The sequence below is a fragment of the Myxocyprinus asiaticus genome, chromosome 49 (genome assembly GCF_019703515.2).
Source record: "Myxocyprinus asiaticus isolate MX2 ecotype Aquarium Trade chromosome 49, UBuf_Myxa_2, whole genome shotgun sequence".
In the NCBI taxonomy this organism is placed as follows: Eukaryota; Metazoa; Chordata; class Actinopteri; order Cypriniformes; family Catostomidae; genus Myxocyprinus; species Myxocyprinus asiaticus.
The window spans coordinates 19,281,182-19,296,623 of NC_059392.1; the positions used below are offsets into that span (position 1 = coordinate 19,281,182).

Consider the following 15,442-nt stretch of genomic DNA (forward strand, 5'->3'; position numbering starts at 1 on the left):
TTAAATTTGTTAATCTAAATGAAACAATGTACATGTACTGAGGAAATCTTAACCTTTGAGGTGGCATAGTTTTGTAAGTATAGATCTGGAATTGAAACTAAAAGGTTGCTGGTTAGATCCCACAAGTAGAATCCCGTGAACTATCACTAGCTGTGTTTCCACTATCAGGCCAAATGAGGGCGTGCATGTGCATGCCAGGGCCAGTTGCATTCCCAGTCACTTCCGGGGCTTCATCGTGCCTCCTCTGGGCTTTCCCGGGGCCACCCAGTGGGGATGGAGATGGGGTCAATGTCAAAAGGAGAGTTTCGCCGAACTTGCCAGGTTGTGTATCCAGCGTACAGTGGTGCAGATTCAAAAAAAAACAAAAATTTTTTTTTAAAGATTGCAGGTACAGTACAAATCCATTAAAATGCCCAACAGACAAAGCGGTGCCCAAAGAAAGAACTTTCCATGGTTCGAGATCATGGACAGTGTACAGGGACATTGTCCCGCTGTTAGTGGAGAGACCACTTGGGACACCATGGCAGTTACAGTCGGTAAGTTGTCAACGCTAACTTATCTTGCTAGCTAGCTAATGTTTGCAAATGATATAAACTCGATATTCTAGATAACTAGATAACATGATACCTCAGCTTGAGCTTCCCTCTTGTTTGTAAAAAGGGTGGGGTGTATGACGTTGGCACTAGGGCGGCGTGTTAAGTGTGGATGTTAGGGCAACACTGTGGGGGCTACTGGCCCGATGGTGGGAATGCAGATCGATTTTGGTCTCACGGCTCTAGGTCCGAAGCTATTGGCCCCGGTTAGCCAGTTGATAACCCTGGCTCTCTCTGGCCTGATAGTGGAAAAGTGGCTTCTGTTGCACATTTGATCAAGACACTTAACCTTAGGTTACTCAGAAAAACTGTACCTGTAATTAGTGAATTGTTATGGCCACTTTCCTGCTAAAAAAAGTACCTAGGCTGGTTTGCTGATCTTAGATGGTTTAAGATGGGCTTAGCTGGTTTAAGCTGGTCTACCAGCCTGGCCAAACTGGTGCTCAATCAGTTTAGCTGGTAGGGCAGCTGGTTTTTTACAGACTTTATAGCTATTAAGTGCCCAAACTCTCTCTAAAACCAACATGACGAGGCTGGGAGACCAGTTTAGGCTTAGATTTGGATAAAAGCAGGTGTTAAATTGGGGCGGAACAGTCTGTAACGGTTAGGTGTTAGGGTTCCCCCACCTCAAAGATCCCAGTTTAATTCCTGGACAAAAGTATATGCTAAATGACTACTTCAATTATGTACTGATTTTCATAGAATAATCTTACAATTATACTCTTATTTCTTGCAGGGAATCAGCAGCCTCTTCAGTTCACTGAAGGTGGTGCGATTATTACGACTCGGCCGTGTGGCCCGTAAGCTGGACCACTACATTGAATATGGGGCAGCGGTTCTTATCTTGCTGGTTTGTGTGTTTGGTCTGGCTGCTCATTGGTTGGCCTGTATATGGTACAGCATCGGTGACTACGAGGTCATTGACGAGGTGGCAAACATTGTCCGTACGGACAGCTGGCTGTATCTTTTGGGAGAAGCCGTCGGCATGCCGTATCGCTTCAATACCAGCGGCACGGGGAAGTGGGAGGGCGGACCCAGCAAAGACTCGGTCTACATCACCTCATTGTACTTTACTATGACCAGCCTGACTAGTATTGGCTTCGGGAACATCGCGCCCACCACTGACGGAGAGAAGATCTTCGCCGTGGCCATGATGATGATTGGCTGTGAGTAAAATTCTAAACCACTAAGTGAAATTTATGCTACTATAGATAGCTGTTCAGACTGTGGCACTACATGGTGTCAGCCAATTACTGCTATATGAAAAAGTATTCAAACTGATTACATTTTAAATTCTTCTAATCAGATTACAGTTCCTGAAATTCAATTATGTTACAATTACTTGGGTTACACATATTTCTTAAAGAATATTTACATGGAATGCATTTAAAACATGAATTATATTTATACACATGTATGTTTGTATTTTTGCTACAGCTTAAGGGTGAAGGTTATTATAATTTTGAATTTAAGTTTTGTTGAAGTTGGAAGTGGAAGGTGTAATTTTGTTTTTACAGAATGACTATTTGCACCCAGGTTTAAATAGCACCTACCACACATCACTGCTATTTGCACCCCAGTAGTCTGATGGAACTTTAGAAATTTACGACAAAGTGTGTTGTTTGTATTGCTGCAGTGGCATGTAGAGTAAAGATTGTGCAGATACATTTTTTACCATGATCTACCCGAGTTCGAATATGCCTTTTGACCCATTCTTCTACCCATCCTATTTCCTGTCTCCACTCTTAATTATAATAATAAATACAAATTCACATGAAGGTTGACTTCCTCGCAATGGTTTTGTCACAGTGAAGGTCAGTGGGTTCAGAGAAAGGTTCGATTTGGGTAAGTATGTCGGTCGCATGCATTTACTTTCTGGTCCGAGGAACAAAGGGTGATGGCTTTCTCCCATGGCTCAGCATCGGTGGTACCTGGGTTTATTTCTGGCAGGCAGAAGATGCCCTAACCCCACCCCCATCCCTAATCCTAACCATATGGAGCATGTAAGGATGGGTACCCTGCCAGGAACAACCTGAGGCTCCTTTCTCCCTTTCGCTCCTTTGATTAGGGGTAGTGTTAAGCCTAATATAAATTAACCATGGTGTATTTTAGTAATTATGACTGTAACAACCATGTTTTTTTGTTTTGATTTTTGTTTTTCAGAAACCATGGTTTTGATACAATTAGCCATGGATTTAATATTGTTTTTAAGTTTAATTTTAGTTTTTATTTTAGTTTTAGTATTTTATGGCTGCCAATGTTAATGTGTTAATTGGTATTTTTTAAATTTGTTTGACAGTGTTAAATTTCTCGGAGCAGTATAAAGGTGCGGTTTCATTTACCTTTGAATGGCAAAATTCCACAGGCAAAATAGGCAAGGGCAGATGTTGAGCACGTGTGAAACTAGCAAAAAACTAATAACCAAGCAGCCTCTTTTTAATGCTGTACTTTGTAGTCTGGGAAAGTGAAGTTAAAAAGAAACTATCCTCTAAAATGATATCCTTGTCCACTTGGAATATTCAGTGTAGCTGCACGAAGCACCGCCCACATAGAGGTCACCATCAAACCAAGCAACTTCCTATCAGTCAACGCGGCGAATTCGACTGTCAAAGGTCAACAAACTTGCAGTTTGAGGCTGTACACAGGACGTGTAAAAGCGAAAGTTCTAAAAAAGATGATGTTCATGTACAATCAGCTGTGTGCTGTAAAAAAAAAAAAAAGGGAACGGTGTATCTGTTTACTGCGATGCAACGCGTCAGACAAATCCAGTGTAGACAACGTCATTTAATATAATTGGAGCAATTTACTTTTTGATGCGACCCGTCCATTGCAGACAGGATGTTGGAACGGGCTTTAGAAAGTAACTTAAAGTGATGGTCGTACTTTAAACTAATGAGCCAAAACATTACGACCTAATATGCTGTTGGTCTTCCGCGTGCTGCCAAAACGGCGCTGACCTGCTGAGGCATAGACTCTACAAGACCCCTGAAGGTGTCCTGTGGTATCTGGCACCAAGACATTAGCAGCAGATCCTTCAAGTCCAGTAAGTTGCGAGGTGGTGCTGCTCTGGATCGGACTTGTTGGTCCAGCACATCCCACAGATGCTCAGTCGGATTGAGATCTGGGGAATTTGGAGTCCAAGGCAACACCTTGAACTCTTTATCATGTTCCTCAACCATTCCCAAACAATGTGTGCAGTGTGGCAGGGCGCATTTTCCTGCTGAAAGAGGCCACTACCATCAGGGAATACCACTGCCATGAAGGGTGTACCTGGTCTGCAACAATGTTTAAGTAGGTGGCACTTATCAAATTGACATCCACATGAATGGCCGGACCCAGGTTTTCCCAGCAGAATATTTCCCAGAACATCACACTCCCTCCACCAGCTTGTCATCTTCCCATTGTGCATCCTGATGCCATCACTTCCCCAGGTAAACGGCACACACATACACAGCCATCCACTTGATGCAAAAGAAAACAGGACTCATCGGACCAGGCGACCTTCTTCCACTGCTCCAAGGTCCATTTCCGACACTCACGTGCCCATTGTAGGCGCTTTCGACGGTGGACAGGGGTCATCATGGGCATTCTGACTGGTCTGAGGCTACGCATCAGGGTTCGATGCACTGTGTGTTGTGACACATTCCTCCTGTAACCATCATTAAAATTTTCTGTGACTTGTGCCACAGTAGACTTTCTGTCAGTTCAATCCAGACGGGATAGCTTTCACGATGAGCCTTGGGTGCCCAACACCCTGTCGCTGGTTTGTGGTTTGTCCCTCCTCGGACCACTGTCAGTAGGTACTCACCACTGCTGACCGGGAGCACCCCACAAGCCTTGCCGTTACATAGATGCTCTGACCCGGTCGTCTGGACATAACAAATTGGCCCTTGTCAAAGTCACTCAGGTCTTTACTTCTGCCCATTTCTCCTGCATTCAGCATATTGATAACAAGAACTAATTGTTCTCTTTCCATCTAATCTACCCAGACCTTGACATGTGGTCTTGTTAAGAAATGTTCAATGTTTTTTGCTTCACCTGTGAGTAGTCATAATGTTTTGGCTCATCAGTGTATATTAGGTGTCTTTAACTACTATGTACTAACATTAAAATACATACAATACAATGTATTTATTGTGTTACTACATGTTGTTTTACAAAATTCTCATAATATTCACATTTTCTGCTACAGAGGTTGGGGTACAGGTAGGTTTAGGAATAGGGGTAGAGGTAGGGTTAGGGTTTAGAATAGGTTTAGGGTTAGGGGTAAGGTTAGCAGTGCAACAACAGATGTTATAAAATACAAGTACTTTAAATGTAAGTACAATGTAACAACACATATGTGCATAATAAGTACATTATAGTATAGTACTTAAAGAGGCCCTATTATGCTTTTTAGGATTTACCTTTCCTTTAGTGTGTAATATAGCTGTTTGTGCATGTAAAAGGTCTGCAAAGTTACAAAGCACAAAGTCCATGCAAAAGGGAGTTCTCTTCCATAGAAAACACTGCTCAAGAACTACAAGAAACGGCTGGATTGTAGTGCAGCCATTTCTTCCGGAAAGTATCTACGTCACTATGTAACACATCTGCATAATGTTCGCCTAAGGGCTATTTTGGCCCGCCCTCAAACAAATGTAGTTATAGCTGAGGCCAGGATGAGTTGGGTTAGTGTTGTCGCCATGTCGAGAAGATGCTGTTTTCTTCACTGCAAAAGCAAAACCTCTTTGTTTGGACTTCCAAAGGCAAACAAATTGAAGAATCAGTGGTTAAAATATATTTTTACCACTATTCCCCAGCAGTACAACCACAACTAATGCTGAATTTCAAGATGGTTACTCCTGAAAGATGGTGCAGTTCTCAGTTTGTTGGGACAATCTGGCGCTTGATTATTTGTGGATTTATCTGCTACAAGAGTTCAAATGCGGAGTTTTGTGTTGTAGCTACAATGTACACCCAGTGCACAGCTGTAGGCCTCTGCTAACCTGCTGGCTAATGTTATTGTGTTGAAATAGTTTTGCTAATCAGCTGTGGGCCCACTTTTACCTACAATTGTGTAGAATTATGCAGATTTTTTGTCGTTCTTACCATCATGAATAGTGATCAAGTGTGGAGATGGATTTATTTTTACAAACGGTAATTTATGTCTGCAATCCACGGTAGTGCTCATCTAACTTGCTATGTAATGTTATTGTTTTGGTAAGGGTTTACTATTCAGCTGTGGGCTGGCTTTCACCTAAAACTGTGTAACAAAATGGTCGATCTGAAGAGTCTTATAAAATTATATAATTACAAGCTGTAATGTTATGGCCGCTCTCCACGGTAGTCCACGGATAACTTGCTCACTAACTCTCTAATACACCCAGTAATGTCCAACCGGGAGTAAGCCTCTGCTCTCCGTTCATAGCTCTGGCGAAAAAAGTTTGGCTGCACCCATTCCAGTGAAAGATGACTAACTTAGATGCACTACGTGTCTTTTACTTGAAGCTTTGTTAGATTCACAATAATCAACAGTGTACTTGTAAGAAAGCTACAAAATTAAAACTTACCACTGTGAAACGTCCTGCTCAAATCGTGCTTGCGAAGGTGTTTCGGGTTGATCAGCTTGTTCTCCCAAACTGATGCCACTGTTACCATAGTTACAATAGTGTTTACAGCTGTTAAGGAAGCCTGAAACTCAGTTATGGTAAGAAGCGTTACATTTCCGACACATGCTCTATGCGGTTGACCTATCACAACAGACGTGGCCAGCAGACCAATCAAAGCAGACTGGGCTTTTCGGAAAGGGAGGCTTTAAAGAGACAGGACCTAAATCAGTGCGTTTGAGCCAGAGGATGAAAATAGGTTTAGCAGAAATGTACAGTATGAGAAAAATAATGAGTTTTTTGAACATTAAAGCATGTAGACCTATTCTAGTAGACCCCCAAAATAAAATCATGAACCTGTAAATTAGCATAATGTGGGCTCTTTAAAGAAACCTAATATAAAGTGGGTCCAAAGTCATTAGTAATGTGATCTATGAAGTAATCAGTGAAGTAATTTGATTACAGATTATAGATAAGTAATTAATAATCTGTAGTGGTCTTTGCTGGCTGCACTCAACAACTAACATATAGCATGAGCAGTGTAGTGACATTCACAGACAAATTACTCTAAGGAGTCTTTTAATGAATCGCTCAAAAGACTCATGAGTTATCGGTTTGAATCAGTCTAATAAATTAGCTGCACATTCACAAAGAGTTGCTGTAATAAACTGTATTTAAAAAAAAATTTGAAAATGTTACAGAAATATTTAGTGGTATATTTAGTATAGTTAGGCAATGTTTCAATCCAGCCTGATTACTCATATATTATGTAGTCTCTCATATTATGTAGTTGGAGTCGGTATAGATGTAGGCTTGCCTAATAAAACAGATTGTGTAGGAAACACTGCTACATTAAATACACTACTTGGATCAGAAATGATTAAAAGATCCATTCCCATAGGGATCAATGTCCTCCAAGAACAACAGTCAGTACAACAGCATAATCCGCATACTGTCAATTATAGTTTAGATACAAGCCTGTGAAGATGTTCTGCATTTTCAGTGTCCTGATAAGATGCTCTGCAGCAGGTGCTTCCTCTCTTACTCTGTCTGTAACACACTCCCAGTAGAACATTTTCTCTATATGGAGCCCTGTGTTGATCTAGATTACATTGTGTCCAGACACAAGCCTGGAGAACACTATGATGGATTACAGAATTGCTTAGTTTTGAGAAGGCCCCACTTTTCTGTGCTCTGGCAAAAATTTTAATTTGACACTCCCCTTTATTTTAAAGGAATGTTCTGTATTTAATACAGGTTAAGCTTTATGGACAGCATCTGTAGCTTGTCGATTACCACATAAAATAATTTTGACTTGTACTTCAGTCTGTAAAAACACAAAAATCATGTTTACAGTAATGCACAATGTTTGTACAATGTTTTCTGTGGTAACTGTTTTGGTGATTACCTTCCAGAAATGCTGGTGTCTGGAACATGTTCACCCTAAATCTCCTTTCATCTCAGCATGTGTGTATTTTGCCAGTATGTGGGGGAGTCTGCACTAGTGTATACAGACACAATTGTGTGCATGCAAGCTGTGTATTTTTGTGGCGGGTCTTTGCTGAGGCGGTTTGCACTGTTCAATGCGCCAGAGATGCTCGGGTTGCCTGAGGGTGACGGTGATGTTGAGTGTCAGGAGGGTGGAGACTGACAGGAAGATAGAATATCAAGGCGCTGACACACAGGATAGACAACACACACAGATTCAGTGTGACACTGCTCACACACACACACACACTCAGAGCGCTCAGTCATGCAGTGTGTGCTGTTGCTATATGTGTGTACAAACATATGCAGCCTTTTATATATTTCATTACATTTAGTAGTTCTCTCTGATTATAAAGTCACTTTAAGATATATTAGATTTTATACACCGATCAGCCACAAGATTATAACCACCTGCCTTATATTGTGTAGGTCCCCCTTGTGCCGCCAAAACAGCGCCAACCCACATCTCAGAATAGCATTCTGAGATGATATTCTTCTCACCACAGTTGTACAGAGCGGTTATCTGTGTTACCGTAGACTTTGTCAGTTCGAACCAGTCTGGCCATTCTCTGTTGACCTCTCTCATCAACAAGACATTTACATCCACAGAATTGCCGCTCACTGGATGTTTGTTTTTTTTTTTTTTTTTGGCACCATTCTGAGTAAATTCTAGAGACTGTTGTGCGTGAAAATCCCAGGAGATCAGGAGTTACAAAAATACTCAAACCAACCCATCTGGCACCAATAATCATGCCACGGTCCAAATCACTGAGATCACTTTTTTTCACCATTCTGATGGTTGATGTGAACATTAACTGAAGCTCCTGACCCGTATCTGCATGATTTCATGTTTCTGCACTGCTGCCACACAACTGGCTGATTAGATAATCGCATGGATGATTGTTGGTGCCAGATGGGCTGGTTTGAGTATTTCTGTAACTGCTGATCTCCTGGTATTTTCACACACAACAGTCTCTAGAATTTACTTAGAATGGAGCCAGAAACAAAAAATATCCAATGAGCGGCAGCTCTGCAGATGGAAACGCCTTGTTGATGAGAGAGATCAACAGAGAATGGCCAGACTGGTTCGAACTGACAAAGTCTAAGATAACTCAGATAATCGCTCTGTACACTTGTGGTGAGAAGAATAGCATCTCAGAATATTTTGGCGGCACGAGGGGGACCTACACCATATTAGGCAGGTGGTTTTAATGTTGTGGCTGATTGTTGTATATATCAGGTAATTATATTTTTAGACATTTTTAAGACATTTTATATTATATTATATTATATTATATTATATTATATTATAAAATATTGAGAAATTATTTTGTGGCATTATTTTTTATCATATATAATATATTATTTTATGATAATGTGAAATAATATAACATAATATAATATTTAGAAATTATATTATTTGTTCATATTATTTTTGTGACATTTTCATGACAATCAAGCATCCAAATATATGGATGTGTTTATGGATGAATCTCATGAAGAAATGTTTCAGGTCATATTTAATACCAAAACTAAAAGAACAAAAAAGTAATTATATTTTTAGACATTTTTAATACATATTATATTATATTATATTATTGAATAATTACATAATTTTGTGGCATTATTTTGTTTGGTCATATATAATATGTTCAGGGTCAGAGCTAGGGGGTGGCCACCATGGACCGAAGCCTGGTCACCACACTCGCTATTGCTGTTTTGGTCATTTTTTGTCTTGGGCACAATTTAGTTAGTCTTTTTACACCAACATGCAATATATATATATATATATATATATATATATATATATATATATATATATATATAATACTTGCAATTTAAATAATTTCTTATTACTGCAATGTGAATGAGATTTTGCTTTCTCAGACAATTACAGAAGGGGTGTTTAAATGCAAATAATTGTCTTGAAAATAATGTCACAATGCAAAAAATCTTAATGGTTTTAAAAATAGTCTTCATTTTATTTATGCATAATATATAATTTATTATGACCTGGACATTTCATGCCAATTTTTGTAAGATTCACATTTATATATTTTATGATTATGCAAATATTGCCCACATTAGTGCATGTAAATGGTAGCAGCAAAATTAGGGCTACTGCGACTGTCTTGTTACGCTGGTGTCTGATACAGGCCAAGAATAAATCACTTCAAATACAGATTAATTACAGCTGAGAGACAATCACAGTCAAAGCAAACACTTGCCTCCCTTTACAGAAAACTATTGTGGTGGTACCATGTTATAACCATGATGATTTCATGTAAACCATATATTAAATATTATGTACCATGATATTAACGTGACACGCCAAGGTACTTCAAGAAATACTGTGATATCACCTTGGTTCATTTCCAAAAAAATATTCTGAAAGCCTTTTGTGTTTTTTCTTTCTTCTGTCACCCATGAGTCTCATTAGAAGCTTGTAACACTTCAGTGAGAACACAGGAACCATAACTGATTATTAATATTAGTGAGCCCCTCTGAGAGAGGGTGGGATGTCATCAATGGTGGTTGTTTTTTTTTTTTTTTTTTTTTTTTTTAATGCCATCAAATCATTGTCAGAAAAGCTAGAGAGCATGTGACAGATGCAGTTCAGTTTTTATGTGTAACAATATATGTGCTTCACATTTTTCAGTTAGCTCTAATATAAGTCAACACTTACTCAACCTTGTGTCCTGACAAGGCGTGATGTAACACAATTTCAGTGACAGTTAATTTACCTGTCAACACTGAAAGTAAAAAAAAAAGTATAGCCAATCAGAACATATTTAATGATGTCCACTTTTTCAGCCATCTTGAAAATATTTTTTCCATTCATTTCTTCCAAAGGGATTTCATAAAATCCTTCATAAAAGAGTTCTAAGCCTTTAACCAAACCAACTAGCTCTGAGGTGAATCATAACATTATGATTGATTTGATTTAAAGCAATATATATATATATATATATATATATATATTTGAAAATTGGACAAATGGACAAAGATGCATACTTAATGTCTTTCATGATGGGTTGAACTACAATCCCATAAAGCATTGCAAATGATGTAACCGGTTTGTGATAGAAAATATAATACTAGTAATTTAAACTTGTTTATTATCAGTATAGTATCAATATATTAAAATTGGATTTCAAAATATCCAGATATATACAGATTATGGGTAGTTTAGTTCTTCAGCAGGATTTCTGCTATCAAACACAATAAAAAAAAACAAATAAAAAAAAAAAAATTTGAAATAATGCAGTCTAGTGGCTTCAACAGAAGCATATACCATCGATTAACAACCCCAGAGCTCATGGTTGGTCTGACTTCAAAAGTGTAAAAGTTATCTTTTATAATCAATTCGTCTATTTGAAGAAAGTTAATCTGATTTTTACTTTTGGAACCCGACTGTTGCATGATAAAGTTCAGTCATGACGTCAATTTGCAGGCAAAGCAAACAATTAAAATAAAAATAAAAATACATTTTTAAAAAATAGTCTGCGGTTAATATTATTTGAAGATGCTTTCACATTTTGTTCTACAAGATAAATTACACACAGAAATAGCTCAAATGGGAATTTTGGGATTTTTTCTTTTTAAAATGTTAGCTGGTAACAAGTTGTTACTTACAGACAGACATACAGGTGCATCTCAATAAATTAGAATGTCATGGAAAAGTTAATTTATTTCAGTAATTCAACTCAAATTGTGAAACTCGTGTATTAAATAAATTCAATGCACACAAACTGAAGTAGTTTAAGTCTTTGGTTCTTTTAATTGTGATGATTTTGGCTCACATTTAACAAAAACCCACCAATTCACTATCTCAACAAATTAGAATACATCATAAGACCAATAAAAAAAACATTTTTAGTGAATTGTTGGCCTTCTGGAAAGTATGTTCATTTACTGTATATGTACTCAATACTTGGTAGGGGCTCCTTTTGCTTTAATTACTGCCTCAATTCGGCGTGGCATGGAGGTGATCAGTTTGTGGCACTGCTGAGGTGGTATGGAAGCCCAGGTTTCTTTGACAGTGGCCTTCAGCTCATCTATTTTAATTAATTTGCTCGCATTTTTTGGTCTCTTGTTTCTCATTTTCCTCTTGACAATACCCCATAGATTCTCTATGGGGTTCAGGTCTGGTGAGTTTGCTGGCCAGTTAAGCACACCAACACCATAGTCATTTAACCAACTTTTGGTGCTTTTGGCAGTGTGGGTAGGTGCCAAATCCTGCTGGAAAATGAAATCAGCATCTTTAAAAAGCTGGTCAGCAGAAGGAAGCATGAAGTGCTCCAAAATTTCTTGGTAAACGGGTGCAGTGTCTTTGGTTTTCAAAAAACACAATGGACCAACACCAGCAGATGACATTGCACCCCAAATCATCACAGACTGTGGAAACTTAACACTGGACTTCAAGCAACTTGGGCTATGAGCTTCTCCACCCTTCCTCCAGACTCTAGGACCTTGGTTTCCAAATGAAATACAAAACTTGCTCTCATCTGAAAAGAGGACTTTGGACCACTGGGCAACAGTCCAGTTCTTCTTCTCCTTAGCCCAGGTAAGACGCCTCTGACATTGTCTGTGGTTCAGGAGTGGCTTAACAAGAGGAATACGACAACTGTAGCCAAATTCCTTGACACGTCTGTGTGTGGTGGCTCTTGATGCCTTGACCCCAGCCTCAGTCCATTCCTTGTGAAGTTCACCCAAATTCTTGAATCGATTTTGCTTGACAATCCTCATAAGGCTGCAGTTCTCTCGGTTGGTTGTGCATCTTTTTCTTCCACACTTTTTCCTTCCACTCAACTTTCTGTTAACATGCTTGGATACAGCACTCTGTGAACAGCCAGCTTCTTTGGCAATGAATGTTTGTGGCTTACCCTCGTTGTGAAGTGTGTCAATGATTGTCTTCTGGACCACTGTCAGATCAGCAGTCTTCCCCATGATTGTGTAGCCTAGTGAACCAAACTGAGAGACCATTTTGAAGGCTCAGGAAACCTTTGCAGGTGTTTTGAGTTGATTAGCTGATTGGCATGTCACCATATTCTAATTTGTTGAGATAGTGAATTGGTGGGTTTTTGTTAAATGTGAGCCAAAATCATCACAATTAAAAGAACCAAAGACTTAAACTACTTCAGTCTGTGTGCATTGAATTTATTTAATACACGAGTTTCACAATTTGAGTTGAATTACTGAAATGAACTTTTCCACAACATTCTAATTTATTGAGATGCACCTGTATATTTTCAAATTTTTTTCATGTCATATTCATTAGTCCATTTTACTCTGACTAAAGTTGCAAATAACTTTAGTTGATGAAAATAACATTTTAGATGACAAAAATTACAATAATTTGTCAAAGTGTAACCACATATTCTAACATTTTGAATAAAGTATAAAAATGTACTAGATCAATAAATAAAAAAATAACTATATGGTTTTAACTTGTTTTATAGACTTTTTCAGATATTGTATTACGTATAGTGCATTGTTATTCCAACAGCGTATTTACAGCTACTGCATACACGTAACTTAGGTCAAGTTGACCTGTGCTTTCGCTTCATTGTCTGAGCATATGTAGGTTGTTCATGTTCTAAATATAGTTAATTAATCTCATACTGTATTAAAGCATGTAAGCGAAGACACTCAGAATGAGGGAAGGAGGACACTGGGACAGGGTGCTTCGGGTCTCAGGTGAGCTTTTAATCACAAACTTTGGGTTAACACAGTCACAACTGGCACCATAACTTCTTCAGCTTCACAAACTCTTTAGCGTCACAGGCTCCTAGTCACAGCCTCTTAAACATCACACAGTCTTTATCACAATTCTTTAACATCACAACTCAGTAGCTTCACCGAGAGACTCTCGTTCCAGACTCTCTCTCTCTCTCTGCTGGTGGCGTGGCTGCTTATATGCCGCTCTCCCCATGCTCACTGGAATTAGCGACAGGTGTTAGACATAATTTTGGAGCTCAGGTGCAAGTGCCCTTACCGCTTTCTCTCTCTCCGGATGGATGCTTGACCATGCCCCCGCTGCCACATATCCCCACCGCCCGACTCAGGCCGGGGAGACATCCGGCATGTCTACCATTCCCCCCCATTTCTGGAAAAGATGTTGGTGACAGCCATCTGCGCCCCCGGTCTGTGGACCACCTTGAACTTAAATGGTTGAAGAGCCTGATACCATAGGGTGATCCGCGCATTGGTATCTTTCATGCGGTGGAGCCATTGGAGTGGAGCGTGATCCAGCAGAGGGTGAAGGCCCACCCCAACAGGTAGTACCGGAGAGTGAGGACCACCCACTTGATGGTGAGACAATCCTTTTCTACGGTGCTGTACTTAGTCTTAGTATGATATCATCTAAATAGGCAGTGGCGTAAGCCAAATGCGGTCTGAGGATTCGGTCCATGAGATGCTGAAACATAGCCGGGGCCCCTAACAAACCGAACGGAAGCGTCACAAATTGGTGTAATCCAAACGGTGTGGAGCAGGCCATTTTTTCACGGGAAATTGGTGTCAAGGGGATCTGCCAATAACCCTTTGTCAAATCCAGTGTCGAATAAAATCGAGCAGAACCCAACCGATCGAGCAATTAATCAACGCGAGGCATTGGGTACACGTCAAATTTAGACACCGCGTTGACTTTTCTATAATCCACACAGAACTATACAGACCCGTCGCTCATAGGAACTAGAACAACCGGGCTGGACCAACCGCTGTGGGATTCCTCTATTACCCCCATATCGAGCATTGCATCCAGTTCTTCCCAGACAATTTTCTTTTTGTGCTCGGGCAATCGGTAGGGACTGCTACATACCACTACCCCTGGCTCGGTCTCGATGTGGTGCTGGATGAGGTTCGTATGACCCGGTAGAGGGGAAAACACGTCTGCAAACTCCTGTTGCAACTTGGCAACCTCTGCGAGTTGATACGGTGAGAGGTGTTCTCCGCAAGTGACCGGGGTGATATGATTGTGTTTTGTATTCACCTCCGGCCCAAGCTCCACCCTCTCCAGAACTATGGTAGCCAACATCACAGGGACCACCTCCCTCCATAATTTCAGGAGGTTGAGGTGATATATTTGACATGCGCCCCCTCTATCGGTTCGCTTTACCTCATAATCGAGATCCCCCACTCGTCATGTGACCTCAAAGTGTCCTTGCCACTTGGCGAGTAATTTGGAGCTCAATGTGGGGAGTAATACTAGTACCTTATCTTCCAGTGCAAATTTCCGCAGCCAAGTTCACCTGTTATACAGTTGGCTCTGTCATTCTTGAGCTTGGAGCAAATTCTCCTGTGTTAGTTGCCCCAAGGTGTGGAGTTTAGCTCTAAGATCAAGAACGTATTGAATTTTATTCTTACTGGCTGAAGGTCCCTCCTCCCAAGCTTCGCATATGACATCAGTGGGGAAACCCAGTGGAGAATTGCAGGACCTCTCATACTGCAAATAACAGGGGATCGAGCCATTTGTCCCAATTTCTAGCATCCTCGTGCATGAACTTACGAATCATGTTTTTAAGGGTTTTATTAAATCGCTCCACCAGGCCATCTGTTTGTGGATGGTAAACACTGGTGCGAATTGACTTAATGCCTAATAATTCGTAAAGCTTGCGTTGTGTCCGTGATATAAAAGTTGGGCCCTGATCGGTGAGGATCTCTTTCGGAATCCCCACCTGGGAGATTATTTTGAAGAGTGCCTCCACAACACTACGAGCTGAGATGCTGCGTAGAGGCACTGCTTCTGAATATCGCATTGCATAGTCCACTAGG

General features: G+C 40.1%; 1 protein-coding gene across 1 annotated transcript in view; it reads left to right on the forward strand.

Moving 5' to 3' along the window:
• Positions 1 to 15,442, forward strand: part of LOC127438134 (potassium voltage-gated channel subfamily H member 1-like) — a 104,578-nt gene that overhangs the window by 42,498 nt on the left and 46,638 nt on the right. Inside the window, 1 exon segment of the mRNA XM_051693460.1 lies at positions 1,330 to 1,759. Coding sequence (XP_051549420.1) covers positions 1,330 to 1,759 — 430 coding nt within the window.